Source organism: Procambarus clarkii, chromosome 11 (genome assembly GCF_040958095.1).
Source record: "Procambarus clarkii isolate CNS0578487 chromosome 11, FALCON_Pclarkii_2.0, whole genome shotgun sequence".
Lineage (NCBI taxonomy): Eukaryota > Metazoa > Arthropoda > Malacostraca > Decapoda > Cambaridae > Procambarus > Procambarus clarkii.
Genome location: NC_091160.1, coordinates 12623363 through 12645219, shown reverse-complemented (window position 1 = coordinate 12645219; position 21857 = coordinate 12623363). Strand labels below are relative to the sequence as shown.

At 39.1% G+C, this 21857-nt stretch overlaps 1 protein-coding gene across 1 annotated transcript in view; it reads left to right on the top strand.

Annotated features, from left to right (window-relative positions):
- Positions 1-21857, top strand: part of LOC123758394 (putative serine protease K12H4.7) — a 102230-nt gene that overhangs the window by 33277 nt on the left and 47096 nt on the right. Inside the window, exons 2-4 of the mRNA XM_069322429.1 lie at positions 8283-8464; positions 10524-10756; positions 11522-11657. Coding sequence (XP_069178530.1) covers positions 8283-8464; positions 10524-10756; positions 11522-11657 — 551 coding nt within the window. The remainder of the gene's footprint in view (positions 1-8282; positions 8465-10523; positions 10757-11521; positions 11658-21857) is intronic.

The following is a 21857-nucleotide window of genomic DNA, read 5'->3' as shown; positions in this document are numbered from 1 at the left end:
CCTGGAAGGTTGATTCTGTGTTTAATATACTTTTAAGAGAATGCGCTTTAATAGAAATATAATATTGTTCACCATTATTTAATCTTTTTGACCATATTTATGATTTGAAAAATATTTTTGATACTTTTCCTACTCAAAACGTTATGTTTGTCTTCACTTAAATGTAAACAATGAATTATTTAAAAAAAAAAGTCTTTGAATAAAAGTTGTAGAGCACAAAAAATTCTACTGAAATCGAATACAGTTTTATTTTATTTATGTATAATAATACTGCTAAGAAGTAGAATAAAACAATCAGAGTAACTTCTACTCATGAAAAGTTTTCAACAATATATATCTCAATTAATATGGTATGTATTGATGCTCCTACACATTTACTTGGGCCGTTGACGTTCTGCAGGCGGTGAATTAAATTCATTAGTAACATCAATGTCTCTTTTCTAATGAAGTGTACAAGTTGACTTGTTAGTACCATCATATTCACATTACTCAGTCGCCACGGTACTATTACTACGCCCATAACACCAACACTGCCTCACAGACAATACCACTCAACTGCATTCAATCCTTCAGCATTCATAATTCATTTCACTGGAAGTCTAGCAGTTGCACGTAATCAATTTGAGAAGATTTTCAGAAGGGGGAGGTTGTAGTGTTGGAACAGTGAGGAGGTTATTATATACAATCCCACCCCAGTCTTCAGGCGGTAGGTCCACACACCTCCACTGCTGCATCTGTAGTGGATGGGAGTACCTAATGTGCTGCACCTGTGTTGAGAGGGTGTATGTGAGGTGCTGCACCTGTGGTGGGAGGGATTACCTGATGTGCTGCACCAGTAGTGGGCGTGATTACCTGTTGTGCTGCACCTGTGGCGGGAGGGAGTACCTGATGTGCTGCATTCGTGGTTGGAGGGAGTACCTGATGTGCAGCACCTGTGGTGGGAGGGATTACCTGATGTGATGCATATGTGGTGGAAGGGAGTATCTGATGTGCAGCACCTGTGGTAGGAGGGAGTACCTGATGTGCTGCACGTGTGGCGGTAGGAAGTACTTGATGTGCTGCACGTGTGGCGGTAGGAAGTACTTGATGTGCTGCACGTGTGGCGGTAGGAAGTACCTGATGTGCTGCACGTGTGGCGGTAGGAAGTACCTGATGTGCTGCACGTGTGGCGGTAGGAAGTACTTGATGTGCTGCACCTTTGGTGAGAGGGAGTACTGCTGGTGTGAAGGTGCCACTCACTTTGTGCCCGGCTACAGTATTCAGATAAACATGATATCTTGCTGTGTTAAGACTGGGTCGATCGTTTACACCATTCTAAGATAGAAAGAACTACATTTCTCCTGCCATTTCAACCCAGTGTGACGAAGATGAAGCAGATTTGAAGATATTCATTTGATTACGAAGCATACTCTTTGGAGAAAACAGTTTGTAAGCATACTTTTTCCCTTTCCTCAATGGACCGGAGGTGGAATGACATCGGCTGAATGCATGGAGGAAGAACATGTACTCTTTCATGTCTCCTAATTGGTTGTGTAAATGTTGACTGCTGTATAAGGATCTGTTCTCTCGCATACCAGCTATTAGCATTAGTGTTTATTTTCTCGCCTGAGTGATTAACAACACCAGAAGATTAGTATCTTCTCCGTCTAATACCGAAGGAACTGATGCTGCTATTTCCAATGCCTTTGATGCGATGAGTGTGTGTATAGCCTGGCTGACATAGCATCCCGCAGCCTGAAGACGGCCTTCTAAAAGTGTAATGAATGATCCTTTTTTAATTTGATACAAAATCAAACTGAGACATGGGAACGTCCATATTATCTGCAACGTTCACCTAAAGTGATGATTTTAAATTTCCTCTCCATAAGTTCTCACAATCTTTTATGCCGGGATCTCGTTTATATACATAAAAAACAACGTGGCATATTCCGTTATGTTGCAAGGTGTAGGAAACATTTTGCTCTCATAATTTTATGTGGGTTGCTGGACGTAGCCATACAACACTGTGCAAAAGGTGTTCACTATTAATTGTGTCTGTTGTATTGAGGAGAACGGACAATTCCCTTGATGGCGATGTATCCAGAAGATGCACAAGAGATGATTTCGTGCCCTTTCTGATTGATGTACCTACAAAGGTCGATGGTGGGTTTGAAGCCAGTTCATACGTAAATCCCCTGCCAACTCTTTATCACTTCGCACAATGCACAGCATTCTGCGAATGAGCTGGTTTGAGTTTATCACACCGTATTCATGGTTCAGCCTTACAATCTTGCACAGAGCAGATAAAGCCTTTGCCGTGTCCATGTGGCCTTAGCGGACCTCACTAAAGAGCTTACCAACAGTACTTTTGAGAGAGGAAAGCCCGATTTCCAAAGTTCGATCACAGTTTATTGGACTGTTCCCAATAATTCCACTTAAGAGATATCAGGTCAGGTAAAAGTATTTGGAAAGGATGGTGGACAGGCAACCAGTTCATAAACTTCTGGATTTCTGTCCTGTCCTAATCTTCTTTTCGTGACCTCAGGTAAATGTGGTGTTATGAAGATCCACCTTAGACTCTGGCAAATTCTTCAATAGCGTCCACAATTCTTGAAGTGATTGGCATTGTATGCACCCATTGTGCAAGTGTAGATGTGGTCATACAGTCATACCACGACCTTGAGTAAGTCCATCTATGCTCATCACTTACTTCATTAGAACCTCCTCTATGGTCATATCTGACCACACACCAGCCCAGAATTTGCTCGATCTGCGAATAGTACAGAAGCCTTGTTTGAAAATTGTCCAAATTCTTCAATTTTCATTTTGTTTTCCAGTTGCAGTATTTTTTTCAGATAAACATGCGCAGATTTTGCGTAGTGGAAGTGACCAGCTGCATGGAAGTATGGCAGCATGTGCTGTACACCGTATATATGTAGCTGCCAATCACCACAGCGCTCAGCTCGGATAAACAAATTATCTTTACCATATTTATGTATCGGGTCGAAAGTTGTGCACTACGCCCACTCTCAATTTCAGGTTTTTTTGTACATTCCCTTTAAACTAATTTGTTATTTTTTCAAGAATCTAAGAGTTAACTATTTTTTGAATATTAGATGTGCCATTGAAAAGCGAACTGTAGCACTCTTTCAGACATTAAGGTGTCGTCCTTTGTACTTCCCTCAAGGAGAAGAGCAGCTAAAACATAAAGGGTTCACATTGGCACGAACTGCTCTGGAAAATACCCTTCCCCTTAGCATATGGACTATGCTATTCTTCGCGCAGGCTGTCTGACTCAGGTCTTCTAAGCCACTGTCACTCATGATGTCAAATCGTGCCCAAGTAGGAAAGCAAAAGGTGGAATCCGACAAGACAAACTACTCCTGATTTAAGTGGACTTTCAGGTGGAGCTGCGAGAACAGTGTCCATTGCTTTCACAAATAGTGGATAGTTATATGTTACCATCACATTAAACAGACAGATTTTTATTCCTTCTTTTTGCAGCGTGTTGTAGTGAGGTGAATGTTGTGGAAACATTACCTGTGAAACATATTTTTTGAACACGCTCGTTCCATGCAGTCTCTCCTACTACAAGGAAGTAGAATATCTATTCCCGGCCATCCACAAGTACTCTTCAGAACAATGTTTATTTCACGCAAATTTGTTAATAAACATGAATGTTTTATGTCTCAAGAATGACAGAAATATAAGCTTCTTTTTAAATAATTATGTTCAGCAGTATTAGCACTCATCATTTCCAAGGGAATTTCATAAACGTTGATAATAGACAGTGATGTTAGCGTAGCCTTGTTTGTGAGGTTGTTTGTAACTTGATAGTTTTGTCTTTCCAAGTGCACTTATGTCTGCCGCTCAGTAGGAAATTGTTGTAGGAACTGGTTTTTCTGCTGGAACTGCTGATGCAGGAGTCATGCATACAATTCCACCCATTGCATAGAAGTTTGGTGGACATCCAGGGTATTAATGTTATGGTCTGCGTTATCAGAGACAAGTTGCACATATGTGTTGTCTTCCACAGTAGCTTGTGCGGGCATCGTTACCGCCGAGTCATACCTAACTGCTTCATTGTAAGTGAGAAAATCCCTCAAGTTTGACAAGAAATCAATAAGAATTTTGGATTCAAGTCTTTGATGGAGGTAAACGTTGAGGCCAGTTAGAAGAGGCGAAACAAATGATCTCGGCTGAAGCCCAGTAATAACGTCATGTTAAATACATACCGATTTTCTTTCAGTTTTAATTTCCTCCGTGAGATGTTTCTCTATTTTCGAAGTCAGTAGAGTATGTGTAAATAGCCATTCTCCTTCAAGATGGTCATTCTAGTATTGAATTTCTTCAATGGGGGAAAAGTGACACACAATTTTTTTTATACAAGAGTTCTTACATTTTAATACAGCACTAGCACGCATAGCATTTCGAGCAGGTCCTTAATCCTATGTTCCCCGGAAAACGACCCACCAAATCGTTTAACAACCAGGTACCCGTTTTACTGTTGGGTAAACAGAGACTACAGTTAATGATTTGCGCCCACTAAATCCTCCCCAGCCAGGATACGAACCAAGGTCAAAGCGCTCGCGAAACGCCAGGCGAGTGTCTTATCCCTTCACCAAGGGGACTGGTACATTCATAATGATGTATAAAAACTTAACGTCTACTCAAATTAGCTGCAGTTATTATTATCCTTCTTCGTTCTTCCGATTCGTTTGTTTTCCTTATAGTGTACCACTTGTCAGTGAATATTTTATTCAGCATCCTAGAAAAATAAATAACACCTGTACACCCAGAAATCACAATATCGTGATATATCAAATGAACAAATCCACAAAGGCCGTGAATAGAATTCGAACCTACGACCGGGATGATCCCAGACGTGCCTTAGTCGACTACGCCACGACATGGTAAAAAAATTGCAACCTAGAGTGCTACTGCCCTCACGAGGATCCCGCAGATTCTCCGAAGTACAAACTCCATGTTGCAATTCTTTTACCATGTCGTGGCGCAGTCGACTAAAGCGCGTCTGGCATCATCCCGGACGTAGATTCGAACCCTCATCACTGCCCTTGTGGATTTGTTCAAATAACACCTGGTTTGTCTGGCAACTGCGATACACATATTTTCATCATATTTGTTAATATGTTTCCATTTCAAATGAATCTAACTGTAAGGTGGAGAAAATGGGTCTATTTCAACTGGTTTTTTAATTAGTTAATTTATTGTAAGCTGGCACTCATCGTTGGGTTCTATAAATTCTCGCAACTCTTGAAAAATTGTTTTCGTTTGCTTTGTTTGCGTCTGCTCTCTACCGCTGTTCCAGGCTTACAGACTCTAGGGACCCGAGAACACTGGTAGCAGGACCGGTGATAGAGACCCTCCTTAGTGACTAGGTCTATCACCCCAGATAGTGTTATCACATCCCCCGAGCACAACTCCACTCTCCCTATTTTCAGCCACTTACTGAATTGTAACAATAATGTGCAAGGTTGACACTGCACGCCACTCCTCCTTCGTAGGGTTACAAAGTGTCGTAGTATCTACACAACTGCGACCGCAAAATAGAAATTCATCTTAAAGTTAACAGATTGTGAAACTTTTCGTGGTGAAGACGGTGACTTCAGTTGATGTGGATGCCTTTTTTTCCTTGTATAATCTTTCCGGCAAAGAACATGAACAACGATTTGCTCACAACCTTCAAGTTCTTTCTCCAGTTCATCTTTCCTTAACTTCCTCAATACAATTATTGAGTTTGCTTTTGTTTTGTTTTTTAGTTACACTGTTTCGCCTCCATGTTGCAGACACAGACGAAGAAGGCAATGTTCCATTTTCACACTACAATCACTGCAAAAAGATAATATTTTTAAATTAATTCGTGTTTTAGTAGTAAAAACCAAACAAATAAAATATTTATAAATTAATCATATAATCATTTTTTTAAGCTTAGTATCGCAAAGTTAATATTAACTTCTTGCATTTATAGTAAACCCCTTTAAACAAAAAACATTTTACAAAAAATCAGGTCTGAAAATCTATAATCTTTGCACAATGACAGTTCCTGTGAAAGTGTGTCAACAATCCGTGACGGTGCCCTGTTGAAATTAATTAACTGGCCCATTGTCACCGCGATATTGTAAGCTCAGTGGCTCAGCGCTTGAATGGTGAGCACGCCTGAACACAAGACCTTCCACACCTTCACATTCAACTTATAGAAGTATAACTGTATATGATATCTACAGTACCTTATACGCTCTGCAGCTTTCATTCAACAACATTTTTTTAAATAATTCATTGTTTACGCTTTATTGAAGAAAAACGTAACGTTTTGAGCAGAAAAGGTTGCAAAAATAATTTCCTAATCATAAAATTAAGCAAAAAGATTGATTAATGGTCAACAATATTCTGTTACGATTAAAGAGCATTCACTTAAAAGCATTTTAAAACAAGAATCATCCTTCCAAGTTTATTACTTCGTCTGTAATAGGTTTTTTCGTAAACATTCCAAAAATCCAATATGGCAAACTTTTTTCAAAATGGCGGAAAACCCCACAACTGTATTTTTGGGGGACTTTTTTCGTGGACGATCCTGAGACCAGCCAAAATAAATTCCAACCTATCCCAGTTTGTTATTTTGAATGTCTAGGTTCATTCTGTTTTGAGCCTAATTTGACTGTACTGGTATATAATTGTACAAAAACCAGGTAGTGATAACTAAAATTAAGAAATGATAACCACATTATGCTGGGGGATCAAATTATGACGATAACTGCACTTTAAAGGTAAAAAAAAACAGTGAATAGCAAAAATAAGACAAAAAATCTACTGGAAATTACTGAAAGTGACAATCTAGATTTTACCATGACGGAAGCTAAATCAGTCTGTTAGTTATAAAACTTCATATGACGGCTTGACAATTGGAGGCGCCACTGTACTGTACAATACTGTATTGTACAATACTGTACTGTACTGTACTGTACTGTATTGTACAATATTGTACTGTACTGTACTGTACTGTACTTGGTACTAGTATCTGAATACCACCAAAATGGCTAATTGTGGTGCCAGTACCAACACGTCGTTTATTACCGATAATACACAGCTCGAGTTGCCTACCAGTCTCCTTCAATTTAAGAACTGTACATCTGCCTAAAATCCATATATGAATAAATTCAATAACATTATTTCAATCAGATTCATATATAACAGATTTTACGTTTGGTTTGGAGTTAGACTTAATGTCTTTCATCCTCTGGAGGATAATTAAGGCTACCACAAGTGCTTACTGACCAACCAGCAAGTAAAATTTAGTTCTGGATGTAGTCCAGTGCTACAGAAAAACTCTCAATGTGTATACAGAAACGTGCTACACCTCACGATGTATTTCACGTTTCAGTTCTGTATGCAGTTATAGTATATTCGATGCAGTATAACGTACTGTACATTCGAAGATTTCGTGGAAATTGTATTCTGCTTCTGGCACTTGTGTTAGCACTAGAGACACTGTTATTCAATAGCTTCGAGCACTTGAGTTAGCACTAGAGACAGTTAGGTCAACAGCTTCTGGCACTTGTGCTGGAACTAGAGACACTGTTAGGTCAACAGCTTCTAGCCCTTGCACTAGTGGTACTTAGTTCAACAGCTATCGTCAAACTACGAGCGTCTTTATCATATTTGTGTGTGTGTGTGTGTGTGTGTGTTAACCCTAATAATACATCGCATTATGACGTATAATTTCCCTGAGGCCTAAAACTTTTGTACTAAAAACAGCTCGCCAAATTTCCGTATGTCCCTTCTCCTGTTCGTGGGTCCTCCGACAGGTTATGCTCAGGCAATTTAGTTCAGCATTTTAGTGACGTTACGAACACCATGGAGAACGGGTTTGTTTACTTGAGATAATATGCACTGACATGTACTGACTGGGTCACGGCAGTAATATGTTGTCTTTGAGATCACTCAGTCCTGTGATGCTGGCTGCAGCTGCCTGTCTCTCATAAATTGTTTATTTTGGTTTAATGTTATTCTTCCATTAATTAGATAAGTAATGAATAAAATGTTAAATTAGAACTTGTAATTTAAGCCACGGGAGATAACATTACTATATAGTGGAGTGCAATAACTGCATTGATAATTAATGCACTAACAGCCAGATATGATGTCATCAATGTCACTAATAAACCGCAAAGATTATTATTTTGACTTACTGTATATAATAATTATTGCGGACCTCATAATTAGATTGTGAATTGAACAAATGTATCATGTAATCCTTGTAACAGTTCAACTTTGTAAAATTTCAGAGGTACTATGCCAATGAATCGTTTTACAAGCCTGGTGGACCAGTCTTCCTGATGATTGGGGGTGAAGGGCCTGCCAATTCGGCGTGGATGCAGGAGGGAGCTTGGATTACATATGCCGAAGATGTTAATGCCTATCTACTCTACTTGGAGCATAGATTCTATGGCAAAAGCCATCCCACTGAGTAAGATTTTTATGTACTGTACAGCATTTGTTATGTTATGAGTTTCCTTTTATTGTAGCTGCTATTAACCTATTTTTTATAGTTAGGTCTATCCCCAATAAAAAAATATAATTAAATATTTTTCTCTTGGAACTGGTAGTTATGTGAACAAATATTTAAAAATATAATGAAATAATTTCCTTACCATAGTGTGGTTTGCTGTGTTAACAAATTCATGCTCAAAAAATTATGTCACTTTTATTTTAAACTTAATAATTAGAGTTTTCTGAATTGTCACACTGAGTTGTCAGAGTGAGGCAGGATGGTAGGCTACTCACTGCAGATAGAGTTGTCAGAGTGAGGCAGGATGGTAGGCTACTCACTGCAGATAGAGTTGTCAGAGTGAGGCAGGATGGTAGGCTACTCACTGCAGATAGAGTGGTATTTTTAAATGACACTAATTGGGAAAAGCTCAGTTCAGAGAAACATTCATAAGGACTGTAAGATCTACTGTATCCTCGCCTGGCATCACGACTGACTGCCAAATGATGGATCGTTTGCTAGCCTGGCCAGTCTCGTTAACTACCACCAGGTGGTAGCAGCATGCTCCAGCCCGTTCTCGCGGGAGTTCCCAACGTCAAGAAACTGTCGTGCTAAAGTGCCTTATCCTAGCCTACCATAGGACCTATGGACAGAAAATGATACATTATGTCAATTTCGCAAGCCGCTACCATTTTCTTGTACGACAGTTTTACGACCTTAGGTAAAGTATACGTCACGAAGTAATCAAAGGCTTTGCCAGACTTGTGGCTTTATTGATCAAATATTTCCAGTTCATAATCTATTCATAATGCCAGTTGCTGACGCTGCCTAAGATAACAACCCACAAAAGTTGCCTAACTTCCAAGTACTTATTTACTGCTAAGCGAACAGATCCATCAGGTGAAAGGAAACGTGTCCAGCCATCTCCGTCCCACCTCAGATTCGAACTCAGGATCCTCGGTCGTAAATCGATGGCTAAATCACTGTTCTACAAGACTCGTGTATATTATGTCTGTATGATTTCTTCCTTCATTTCCAAATTTTAAGAAACTTTCAAAGCTGAACATGCGTGGTTGGCAGCCGTCCGCCCCGCTTGTGTCCAGACACTGGCACTCGTAGGCGCCAAGTATCTCAAGGTTCGGTGGCTTATTACTCTGGAACTACTAAACAATGTGATCTCATATTTTGAGACATGATAAGGAAGTGTGTTAGCCATGCTTGGTGGTGTTTTCACGTCTGTGTACCTCGGAGGAACACACGGTCACACCTTCAATTGGCAGCTGTTCATCTGGTCCGTGAAGCAACTTTTAGCCGGTCAGCTTCCATGTGTCGTTTATATCTCTCGTATTTCTGGAGGATTCTCATGAACTCCTCTGTCCTTGGATGAGGAGGAAATACCATCCTGGAGTCGGAATATGTATGGCAATTATTGTATGCATAGTGTTCCTTAGCAATACCCAACACCCACTGCACCACCTCCTCAAGGAAGACAAAGGGTTAGCTAGCCGCAAGGAAGTCTTGCTGTTGTCTGAGGTGTCAACCGTAAGAGCTGAAGTGAGCATTTCTCCAGTGTCTCCCCAGCACCAGTGCAGTATGACCAGGTAGAGGGAATTTGGAAATATCACTGCTACGTTGGTACGAATGTCTACCAACCCTGACGTCTTTAGCCCTTGTTACTGAAACCAGAAAGACCTTGTCTCAGGGAGCAACTAAGTAGATTAGCTCAGCAAGAACATTTAGAACCTCTTAACTCTTCTTTTTTCCCTCCATGTACATGTAAATGCAAATTGTCAGATCATATGTGGAGTTGATCCGTTATAGCCGCTTTTAACCACAATTTACTTTTTATTTTCCTCACAGTGGTATTTTGGTAATTACAGATTAGGTTGTCATAGATGAATAAATGTTGAAGAATGGTTGATTTAATCCAACAATGGTAGCTAGTTTCTATTCGTCAATCTACGCCTCTTGATCAATCATTATATTTTGGAAAACGACAACTGAAATTTTTATGGTATATCCTGTTTTGTTTTTTCAGGGATGTTTCAGTAGAAAATCTGGAATACTTGAGCAGCGAACAAGCCCTTGCAGATTTGGCAGTCTTTACTGTAAGCATGCAAGAAAGTCTAGATTTAAAAGAAAATAAATGGATAGCATTTGGTGGATCGTATCCAGGATCTCTAGCAGCCTGGTACCGCTTGAAGTATCCACATCTGGTACACGGAGCTGTTGCTACAAGTGCTCCAATTCTGGCTCAGGTTAATTTTCTAGGTGAGTTGTTCTTTCCTGTAGTTTTTTTGTCGTCTAATAATGCAAAAACTTAAAGGCCATTTACATTCAGAATTATTATTTCTTTCAAATAGTATTTCATCATAAAAATTCAACTTTTCTACCAATCAGAAGTGATTTTCGTGTTACACAAACTTGGTTTTATTCTCATGATTTTCCAATATGAGTGACCCGCACGCATTAAGCACTTATAAAGTTTGCACAACTAACGTCACTCTTGTTGTTGATGTTACGAAGTGTCATCAGTTTTTTCTATTCATATAGAGGATGAACAGTGTACGATAAGGAAACACAGCTAGGTGACAGCAGTTTGTACAGATGGATTTAATTTTGGACATGCTTGTATATGACTCACAAGGAGGACTAAGCAATATTCCTCCGAGGTGATGGGGTGCTGATATGAATGATTTTGTGGAGTATTGGTGCTGATTCACAATGATGTTGTGTAGTGCGTAATATATTTTTAGTGGATGCGTGTCACTCGTTATTTTTGTACAAATCTTTGCCTACACTTCTTCCCGCGTATGAAGGAAGCAGTGTAGACTAACACTGCTCTAGACTAACGCCAGCCCAGCCTGTCAAAGATGGTATGGTGTAACTATAATTTTAGAGGCGTTTTATGTAGCCGTCCTTGTTTGAATTGCATATGACATTATCGGACCATATTACATCAAAATAGATAAGTTTTCACTTGTATTTAATTCTTTTGTAACATATCAAGGATGCCTAGGAAATATTTTCTTTCAGAATATCTGGAAGTGGTTCGGGATTCTCTTGCAACATATGGAGAAGTTTGCAATTCAGAGATCAAGGAAGCGCATCGTCAGCTCCATACGCTGCTTCAGGACAACACAGGATGGAACAGCATCACCGAGGAGTTTAGGTAAACATGTTTTGTTGAGTCAACTCCGGGCACTGAAAGTTTTGTTTGTAAATTGATTATTGATTTGTAATTTGTGCAGAAGTTGAGAGTAGAGGAAGTCAGTGAAGGCAAGTGGCTTGTACAGGGAGACCTCGTGATGAGGAAGACCAAGGTAGGAAGAGTATGAGCATGAGAAGTAAAGTATCAGAACAATAGAAAGGAACAGTCTAGTATGAATGTGTTGAGTGAGAAGGATAGAGTAAGAAGTCAAAATGGAATGATATAGGGTACTAAAGGCAAAAAAATTAAAGTGTGCGGAGAGTATATTGATATGGCTTAGTTATGCTGAATGCGCGGATTGAAATAGTTGAGAATTGAGTACGAATAGTTGTACTCGATTGTTTGTGAATTGAAGGGGAAAGGAACGTCAAGAATAAGATGGACAAACAGGGTGAGTAAAGCTTTAGGGATTTAGTGTGAACAATGTGAGATGTAATAAAAAAATAGGTTTATATAAAATGAAGTTGTTAAGAAGAAGTGAAAAACCTATTTTGAGCTCTCACTATTGCGGGCTTATTTTTAAGTAAGATTCTGATGTGTTCTTGGATTTGGTCAAGCAGTTATGCAAGGGAACTTTTTGGCATCCATGCAACAATGAGCAACTGGAGGATATTAATTCTTGCTGAAAAAATATTATTGGAAAATGTTAAAAGATTTGTAAATGGAGGGGCACCTCCGTCGCAATTTTGTCAGAGTCAGAGGTTTTGTGATAGCCAGAGGGCTAGATCCTTGCTGGTGTACCAGGTACTGTCAAACTTGGGACCCCACAAAGACAAGTAACTTTTCAATTGGTCTTGTCCCAAAGTCCAGTCAACTCGTCCTCATCAACAAAGGCTAAATGGTCGTTAATCCAGGCGCCAAACTCCGTGTTAGTGAATGAAAACGATTAACACACAACTCACTACTGATGAGTTTCGAACATTTCTTGAACAGTGCTTCTCTGACGACCTCTGTTCATATCGCATCTATGTATATGCTTCACCCGTGTACTTCTAATACAAATAAACGCCAACAGAACCTAAATACCTAACTTACCCTAAGCTGTGTCAAACTATTCCTAGAACTTTAATTTAAAATAACATTAATTTATATATAGTAACAAACTTATTACTACTATACAACACATTAAAATTGATACATGCATCATGGAGGACTGCTGCAGCTTTAACGAGCCTACCCTGAGAACAGGTTGAGTGAGGAGAAACCCATTGTAACGTTCACTGGGAACTCTAAGATAAATAATGAGTGTTCTGAAACTACGTAATAAACGACGTTCCTACACAGCGAGAGGGAACGTGACTGGTAGACGGGAGATAACCGCCCCATGTCCCGTTAACTCAAACAACCTCGGGAAAGATGGGAAGTAGAGGGTGGGAACAGGAACTGAGAAAATCCTTATAACGGGGAATTTATTTTTTAAGTAATGTCTCTCGGTTATTTACCTGAGCCGACAAGGTGTTGGCCCGCGGTAGTAACAGAAGGCAGATGAGACCCAGTGGAAGGTGGACTGGAGGCATCACACACATGATATCTGACTGAAGAGGGACTCACCTGTAGAATGAGCGTTGCAGGACTGGCGGAGAATATGAGGATCAGAGGGCAGAATGGGGCTCGTGGATAGAAGTCTGCAACCGTTGCTAATGTGCGCAGAGCATGAACAAAAAAGCCTAACATGAAGCTGGCCAAAAGTGACCATCCGCAGTAACAACAGCGGGATATGAACCTGGGAATTTGAGAGGAGTCTGAGGATTAATACATTGAATAGAAGTACGAGTCACGAAAGACATAAACAAACAGAAAGTAGACAACAGCTGGACACAAGGCATGAAGAAGTACCAGAAGAACAGACCCAACCCAGCAGACAACGGTCAGGAGCATCAGTTATTGTCGCTCGCCCGGGACAACGATCCTCTGCTTTGTTTGCCTCAGAATTAATTATTTTCTTTCCTAATAATATTAATAATTATTAATATTAATAATTATTAATTATTATTAATAATTATTAATTAATAATAATAATAATTAATTATTATTAATAATTATTAATTATTATTAATAATTAAAATAATTATTAATTATTTCTTGTTTTTTTCCGGAGAATGGAAGTTCCCCAATCTGTGGCGTTGATGGAGAATTCAGTCCGTTTGTCGTTTGATGTGTCTGGCCTTTTGTTTCCAGACCAAAGCACACATACATCTTCAGGGGGGGGGAAGAGGGTATATTTTCTCTCCAGCTCATTTTGAGCGTGATGCTTCCTGGAGTCCACATCGAGTCCCGTTTATTGATCATAAACATAAAGGTCCTCAAGTGAAAGAGGTAACTTTACCCCCACACCTCGGCCTCTTTTATTACAGTGGAGTCCCGAATCAGGTCTTCAGTGACCTCGTCCTGTCTTGTGTGGTGGTCATCTTGGCTCCACTCTTAAATACCTGTACTTCCTTTACGAACAACAGCTCATTCTGGCCAACTTTAAGGAGCACACAAACCTGGCAGATGGAATTAGGATTTTACCTGCCAGGAACTCATCTCACAGCTTCTGACCAAGTGTGTTAAGCTTAGGCAGTGTGCCTAATCCTTCCCCAACCTGTTTTCTCTGATCCCTGTAATGCGGTAGCCAGCTTCTAAGCTGTTCGTGCATATCAGTTCCAGGAGTCCTTCCTAAATATTGTTGCTGTTGTTTTCATCTATTTCTGCCCTTCTCTTTCCCGATTAGGAGGTGCGGCACGTGATGCGTGAATGTCTTTTACTCATTGTCTGGCGGAAATATGGAGCTCTCGTTCTAGAAAAGGAGCTTGTGGATGTTACTCTCTAACACACCAGACATTATAGCTATAATTCACTCCCTGAAAATCAAAGTTGGCAACTTATGAAATATTATTTCTCTGTTTTAAAACATTTCCTGGATGGACGTGAAACACCAACCATGATACACAGAAGTGCTGTTTATGTCCATGCACCAGCCGAGCATACATTAACTAGGTAACATACATACTGTTACCTAGCAGTAAATAGCTACCTGGGAGTTAGTCAAGTGTCACGGGCTGCTTCCTAGGGGTGGAGGCCTGGTCGAGGACCGGGCCGCAGGGACACTAAGCCCCGAAATCATAACAAGATAACCTCAAGATAGCCATAGCTCTGCTTTTCAACAAATATCTTGTATTTCAAACTTTTAACTGAAATACTAAACAAGAAACATAAGTAACTCCAGTTCATAAAGGAGGTAATAAAGCTGACATCAATAATTACAGTACAATCTGAATCCAACCAATATTACAAACCATATTTGAAAAGATTATAGACAAACAGCTCTACCCCATACCTTGTAAAATTCAACATACTAAGTTCCAGCCAGTTTGGCTTTAGCTCTCCAAAAGAGTACTAATGATGCCATTATTAATTTGTTCGACTTAATCTTCATAATTCATGACATAAATTAGTTCCTAATAACCTCTTCATTGGTTATTACCAGACCTTTGATTCTTGTAATAACAATAACTTCCTACTGAAACTTCATCACTGTGTAATTCGAAGCCTTGCTCTGAACTATATCCTTTCATATTTTAAAAACAGATATTAACACCTAGTCATCAATGATGTAACCTCTCCCACTCCTATCATCAACCAGAGAAGTGCCACAGTGCAGCATCTTAATCAGGACCTCTTCTTAGATACATCAATGACTTGCCATAAGTTTCTAATGTTTATTAAATTTATATTATTTGCTGACGAAACTTTCATCTTTCCAAATCCCAAACCACACGCATTAAATAATACTGTAAATGTAGTTAAAAAAAAGTCCTCTCGTGGATGTCAAGCAACACCCTCACACTAAACATTGGTAAGACCTACTGCGTTTTATTTGGAAATAAATAATTGAACCAAATTCACCTTCAGATAGACACTGTCCACATAGGTAGTAAACCTAAGAGAACATTCTTAGTCCTATGCATATAAAAGAGACATAGTTTCAGTATTCACAAAGAGCACATAACCAAAAAAAGTATCTAAAAGTGTTGGTATACTTAAAAATTTCAGATACTATTTCCCCCACCCTACTTTTCCCACACTATACTACTCACTAATCTATCCCTATCTAACTTATTGTTGAGTATGAGGCTAAACCACCGCAAACTACCTCAAGCCCATCATCCAGCAAAAATATAAAATCACTATAACAAATTCCATCTTCAGACAACACATACCTCAGCTCCTCTGTTCAGATCCATAGACATGGTAAACATATACTTACTACACACATTCTTTTGTGCTATTTACACATACAAAGTATTATTCCTCTATTTTAATCCTGTTTTGAAACTCTTCCTAGATGGATGTAACAACCCACGAACATCTCACCAGAAACAATTATCTTTCTGATATTCTAATAGTCAGACTAACTATCCAACACGCCGTGTAAATAAAAGGTCCCAATATATGGAACGCCCTTCCTAAAAACGTAAAAAATATCAAACTTTACTCAATTCAAAAGTAGAGCATTGAAGTATCTAATTTCATCACCATAGTATCCCACTTTAGGAAGAAACTCATCAGTATTTAACTATCTAGAAGTACAACTGCACCAATATATTTTCTTATTACCATCCCTTTATATTAATATAGAGTGTATGTGAACTAAACTTCGGTCATTATATACCTGGCATTACAATACAATTTTATTCAAGGTTAACTGTTTCCTCTTCTAATTTGACAATCACTACAAATTCTGAGTTAGCCTTAAGGGCGGCTTGAAGCTCTACCCGTGTCAAAGACTCTGCAAAATTGTCCACTTAATTACCGACATGTGCAATGCTTGTGGGAACCGACCTGTGAGATTTATATTTATTTAATTTATATGAATTTATATTTACGTTAATTTATATACTTCGATAGCAATTTGTATAATGATAAGTGGACTGTATTTCTGCAATAATCTCATAATCTCACAAATCGATCCTCTACACATTAGGGGGGGTTTATTAGTTTATATATATGCAGCCAATCAAACTACAGAATTAGACTACATTCATTGAAAAGGTTCCTTATCTTATAGTACAGCAGGTTAGTCCACCAGGTATAACTAGGGTGTAGACACCAAATTATCCTCTTTGAGGTAGCTTCCATCACCCAGTAACTGGTGCACAAAATCTTTCTTCCTCGTCTTGACCTGTTAAAAGGGCGCTAGCTGTAAAGCCAGGTACCTATATATGACAAGCTATATCAGAGAAAATACTATACATGGAACAATAAAGACCTGGCTTAATTACCTTTAGTTTGAGGCTATGTCGTGCTCTAACCTGTCACCCTATATAATGACATTAATGGCCATAAATGAAAGATACATGGGTTTCGGAAAGAACACTTAACTTGAATTTGTTGACAGGGTGTGATAAATGTTACACCTTTGGTTTCCATAACACTACGTCCAAGTAAAATTAACAGGAGCCGTATTTGCTCCCGTGTGCCTCTGGTCTAGTATCAACAACAATGGCCGCCCTCCTTCCCCACTGACGCCTGGCTTACATTGTCCAGATTTCAGAAAGTGATAGAAGGGTCACATTTACTCTACTTTAATATTGATAATTAAGTTAATTTATATGAGATGTTTTTATGATGGTAAAGTCCAAAGACTAATGTATTTAAGAATAATTCCCACCATAATAGGTGGAGAATATAATAGTATGTGGTGATGATATCCCATTTTCTAAACACGGTAATTCCACTACAAGTTACGTTTTCTATGGTTAACTTGTTTATGCAACACAGCTATTATCTGTATGATATATTAAATGCTGTCGGATTTTCCGACATAATTCCCCAGGGGGCTGCTCACGGGTCGAAGTCCTATTTAGAACAGACGAACACCGATACTCCTCCTTCGAATTATTAGATTAATTTGATGTTAGTAGTTAGTAATCACACATTTGTGCGTCTGTTCGTACAGGACGGATGTCCCGTACTAGAGTTGCAGGGGTTAGAAGTCTAATGCGATTTCATTTCCCTGTCAACTCTTGAAAGGCTAATATACAAGCCTAATTACATATTATTTAACCCAGAAGACTGAATGTGATCAAGTACTACAGTCAAGTATGATTCAGGGACTGCAGTGAGATCAGTGACATTAGATATAACTTGAAGTTTGTTCAGGTAACTGGTCACTGATATATAAACACTGAGGCCCATGGAATACATCTTGATTAAATAATAAATGTATCAAATCAGTCATCAGATTTATTGGGGTTTTAATTTAGTTAATTGATTCAGAAGATTGAATAGCTCATCATTAAAGTAAAGTATAGTTCTGAGACTGCAGTGGGTTCAGTGACATTGGTCGCAGTGACTTGTAGCTGTTTTAGGCTACTGTTCACTGATTTGTCACTGAGGCCTCATGAACTCATCTTCAGCTTTAAATGATGATACTAACATCAACCTCTGTTGGTATAGTCAGCTGTAATCTCCTTAGTATAATGCTACTGGAGAAATATAATCAGCTGACAAATTTAGATTTCTATTGGTATTGTTTATCTGCAGGCATAGGTCTCCTCAGGCTTGATACTGGGCCTGAGAGTAATTTACCTCCTGCAGAGTTTAACATGGTTATACCCTGATATTTAGTAGGGTTACCGATGAATCGATGACAATAGTCTGTCCCTACAAGGAGACCGAAGTCAGTGAGGTGATCAGACTTAATATTATCTGCCAATTTTATTCCTCTATTTCTCAGGAATTTGGCTGTTGCTCTCAGACCTTGAACTTGTAGGTCTACTGGTATTTTGTCCACCACAATGGCTTGTACTCGACAGATGTACCTGCCTAAACGTACTGATGGTTGTACCACCTGGTAGACTTGAGGTCCTGCATCTGTTACAAACCCTGAGATGTTGAATGACATCTGGGCTACAGGCCTTAATTGTAGTTCATCTGCCAACTTTTTAGTGATATATGTTCTCTGGGATCCTTGGTCAAACAACCCACGGGTATGGACCTTGGCCCTCTTATTCAGGATGGTAATTTGGGCAGTAGGCAAAGTCGTATTACCTTTAGACTTTGCCGATTGGACACTCTTTGTTGGTTGCACCTTGCAGTACTGTACTGTGGTGGGAATGCTATCTTCCACCTTGGGGTTTGGAGACGTTGTTTTGGTGTCTCTGCACAATGCTGCATGGTGTTGACCTTTGTTACACCTATTACAGGTGTGTAATTGGGTATCACAGTCCTTGATGTTATGTTTCCTGAGGCACCTCGTGCAATGTTGCAAATCTTTGAGTCGCTCAACACGGGCGTCACTATCAGGAAAATTAGGGCAGTGGTACATTGAATGTTTCTCATTGCAGAACAAACATGTTCCATAGCTTCCAGTACCCTTTGGTGTCACGTTCTTGGGTGACACAGTAACTATAGGTTTGGAGGGTCCCACTGCATATACGCCCACACTGCTACTGTTCCACTTTGGTGTTGAATTATATTGTCTAGATTGATTTGGAGTACCTTTGGTACTCTGTGGTTTACTATTATTAGTTTCTGAGGGTTTACTTGGTGGTTTTAATTTGTCATGTGTTCGTAATTGATGAACTACTGACTTTAAACCTTCAGATATTTCATTCAAAGATAAGATGCTTTTATTGTAATGAGCACTCATTTGTCTCAATATGTCCCAAGGTATTTTCTCCTGGACAATTATTTTCAAGACCCACTCAGCCCCGTTTGTATCTGCTGTCAGGCTGAGGGCATTGATCAATGATTCTACCTCCAGCTTGAAGACTTGGAGTGAATCAGCTGAAGCCTCCGGTGGGGGTAAATGCAACAGCTCATAAACTAAATGTGATGTTCTTACTTCTGGATCAGCATAATTATCCTTGAGGAGTTTTACTGCCAGATCATAGCCGTCATTAGTTAATCTCAGATGGGATACTACTGTTTTAGCCTCACCTGATAATTGACCTTGCAAATAAGAGAATTTACTACTCTTTGGTAAAGATTGTTTTGAGTCTACAAGGTCAACGAATTTGTTCCAAAATTCATCCCAATCTTCCTCATCTTTTCCTGAGAAAGTGGGTAAATTAATTGGAGGGAGTCGAGCTTCTGCTTGACTCGTATTAGATGCAACTGTTGTTGTTGTTGCTGTTGCTGTTGCCTTGTTTTGGGCAATTAATTTGACATAAGGCTGTAACGTGGCCTGAGTGTGATCTTCATAATTCGCAAGATCAACCATAATGTCGTCTATTTCTGTTTCTGATAAATTGGTGTTGGCAAGTTCAGCCACATATGTTGCTATTTGACATTTGATTTGCTCAAATTTACCTGCAGCTGCTTGATAATAGCTTTCCAGGTCAGCATAATCAACTTGAGATTGTTGTGACAAATCTTCACATTTCTTGATCTGTCTTGTTAAGTGGCCTTTAAGACCTGCAAGGGTTCTTTTCATTCTCCCTGCATTATCCATACTGGCTCGTTGGTGAAGCCTTGTGGGACTTGTACTTGGGCTGCTCATAATACTGAACAAACACTAATGGTAGCCTAGGGTAAATTCTGAACTCACTAGGCAATAATCCTACCTCTACTAGAGGTTAGCACTTAAAATTAATACACATTATATATATACAATCATACACACTAATGATTTGAGTGATAAACCAGTGTCACTGGAAGTACCTTTAGGTTAGCTCTTCTATATCACCCTAGGATGGTAGAGACACTAATTAATCACTCAAAGGTGTAATGATCATAAGTAAATTATTATATATACAACTCAATTCGAGTTGATAAAAATTACACCCAAAATAGGGTCTGGACCATGCATTAATGGTGTTAGGTTGATCAATATAGTACAACTGACTATGGTAATAATGGGACTAGGATGAACGATAATAGTTCAACTAGTCAATGGTTAATATCCTACCCTGTTGTGGGTTGGCAATTAGTAAATATTATACTGTGATCACTAGTGCAATATATATTAAATAATTCTCTATTTTGGAGAAATAATATACACAATTATTGATAATAGCCTTTTAATTAGCCTCTATGAAACTTCTAATATTATCTAGAAGTATTAAATATTATTAGTGACCTCGCGAAATAAACTCCACAAAATTCGTAGATAATCTCTCGCGAAATTTAACACCACAAAATCCGTGAACAATCTTGCGAGGACACAGCCACTAATTTGGCTGGCTTCAATATTAGCGCTGTCATTTCACGAAATAACACGCCACCAAATATCTGTGGGTGTGCATGAAACCTCTGACGAAGCTGAACTCAGTTGAGGGAGGCTCCTGAGCTCCCACGAGGCTTCGCCGCTGTCTTTGACTGGGTGGCCTTTGTTTAAATCACACTGCACTAGTATATTTAATGAATCCACTGGTTAACTGGTTCATCCGGTACTAAGATGACCAAATGTGGGTTCAAAGGACCGAATATTCCGTCATCCGGTTCGAAGATGACCAAATAATGTGGGAACCGACCTGTGAGATTTATATTTATTTAATTTATATGAATTTATATTTACGTTAATTTATATACTTCGATAGCAATTTGTATAATGATAAGTGGACTGTATTTCTGCAATAATCTCATAATCTCACAAATCGATCCTCTACACATTAGGGGGGTTTATTAGTTTATATATATGCAGCCAATCAAACTACAGAATTAGACTACATACATTGAAAAGGTTCCTTATCTTATAGTACAGCAGGTTAGTCCACCAGGTATAACTAGGGTGTAGACACCAAATTATCCTCTTTGAGGTAGCTTCCATCACCCAGTAACTGGTGCACAAAATCTTTCTTCCTCGTCTTGACCTGTTAAAAGGGCGCTAGCTGTAAAGCCAGGTACCTATATATGACAAGCTATATCAGAGAAAATACTATACATGGAACAATAAAGACCTGGCTTAATTACCTTTAGTTTGAGGCTATGTCGTGCTCTAACTGGATCACCCTATATAATGACATTAATGGCCATAAATGAAAGATACATGGGTTTCGGAAAGAACACTTAACTTGAATTTGTTGACAGCGTGTGATAAATGTTACACCTTTGGTTTCCATAACACTACGTCCAAGTAAAATTAACAGGAGCCGTATTTGCTCCCGTGTGCCTCTGGTCTAGTATCAACAACAATGGCCGCCCTCCTTCTCCACTGACGCCTGGCTTACATTG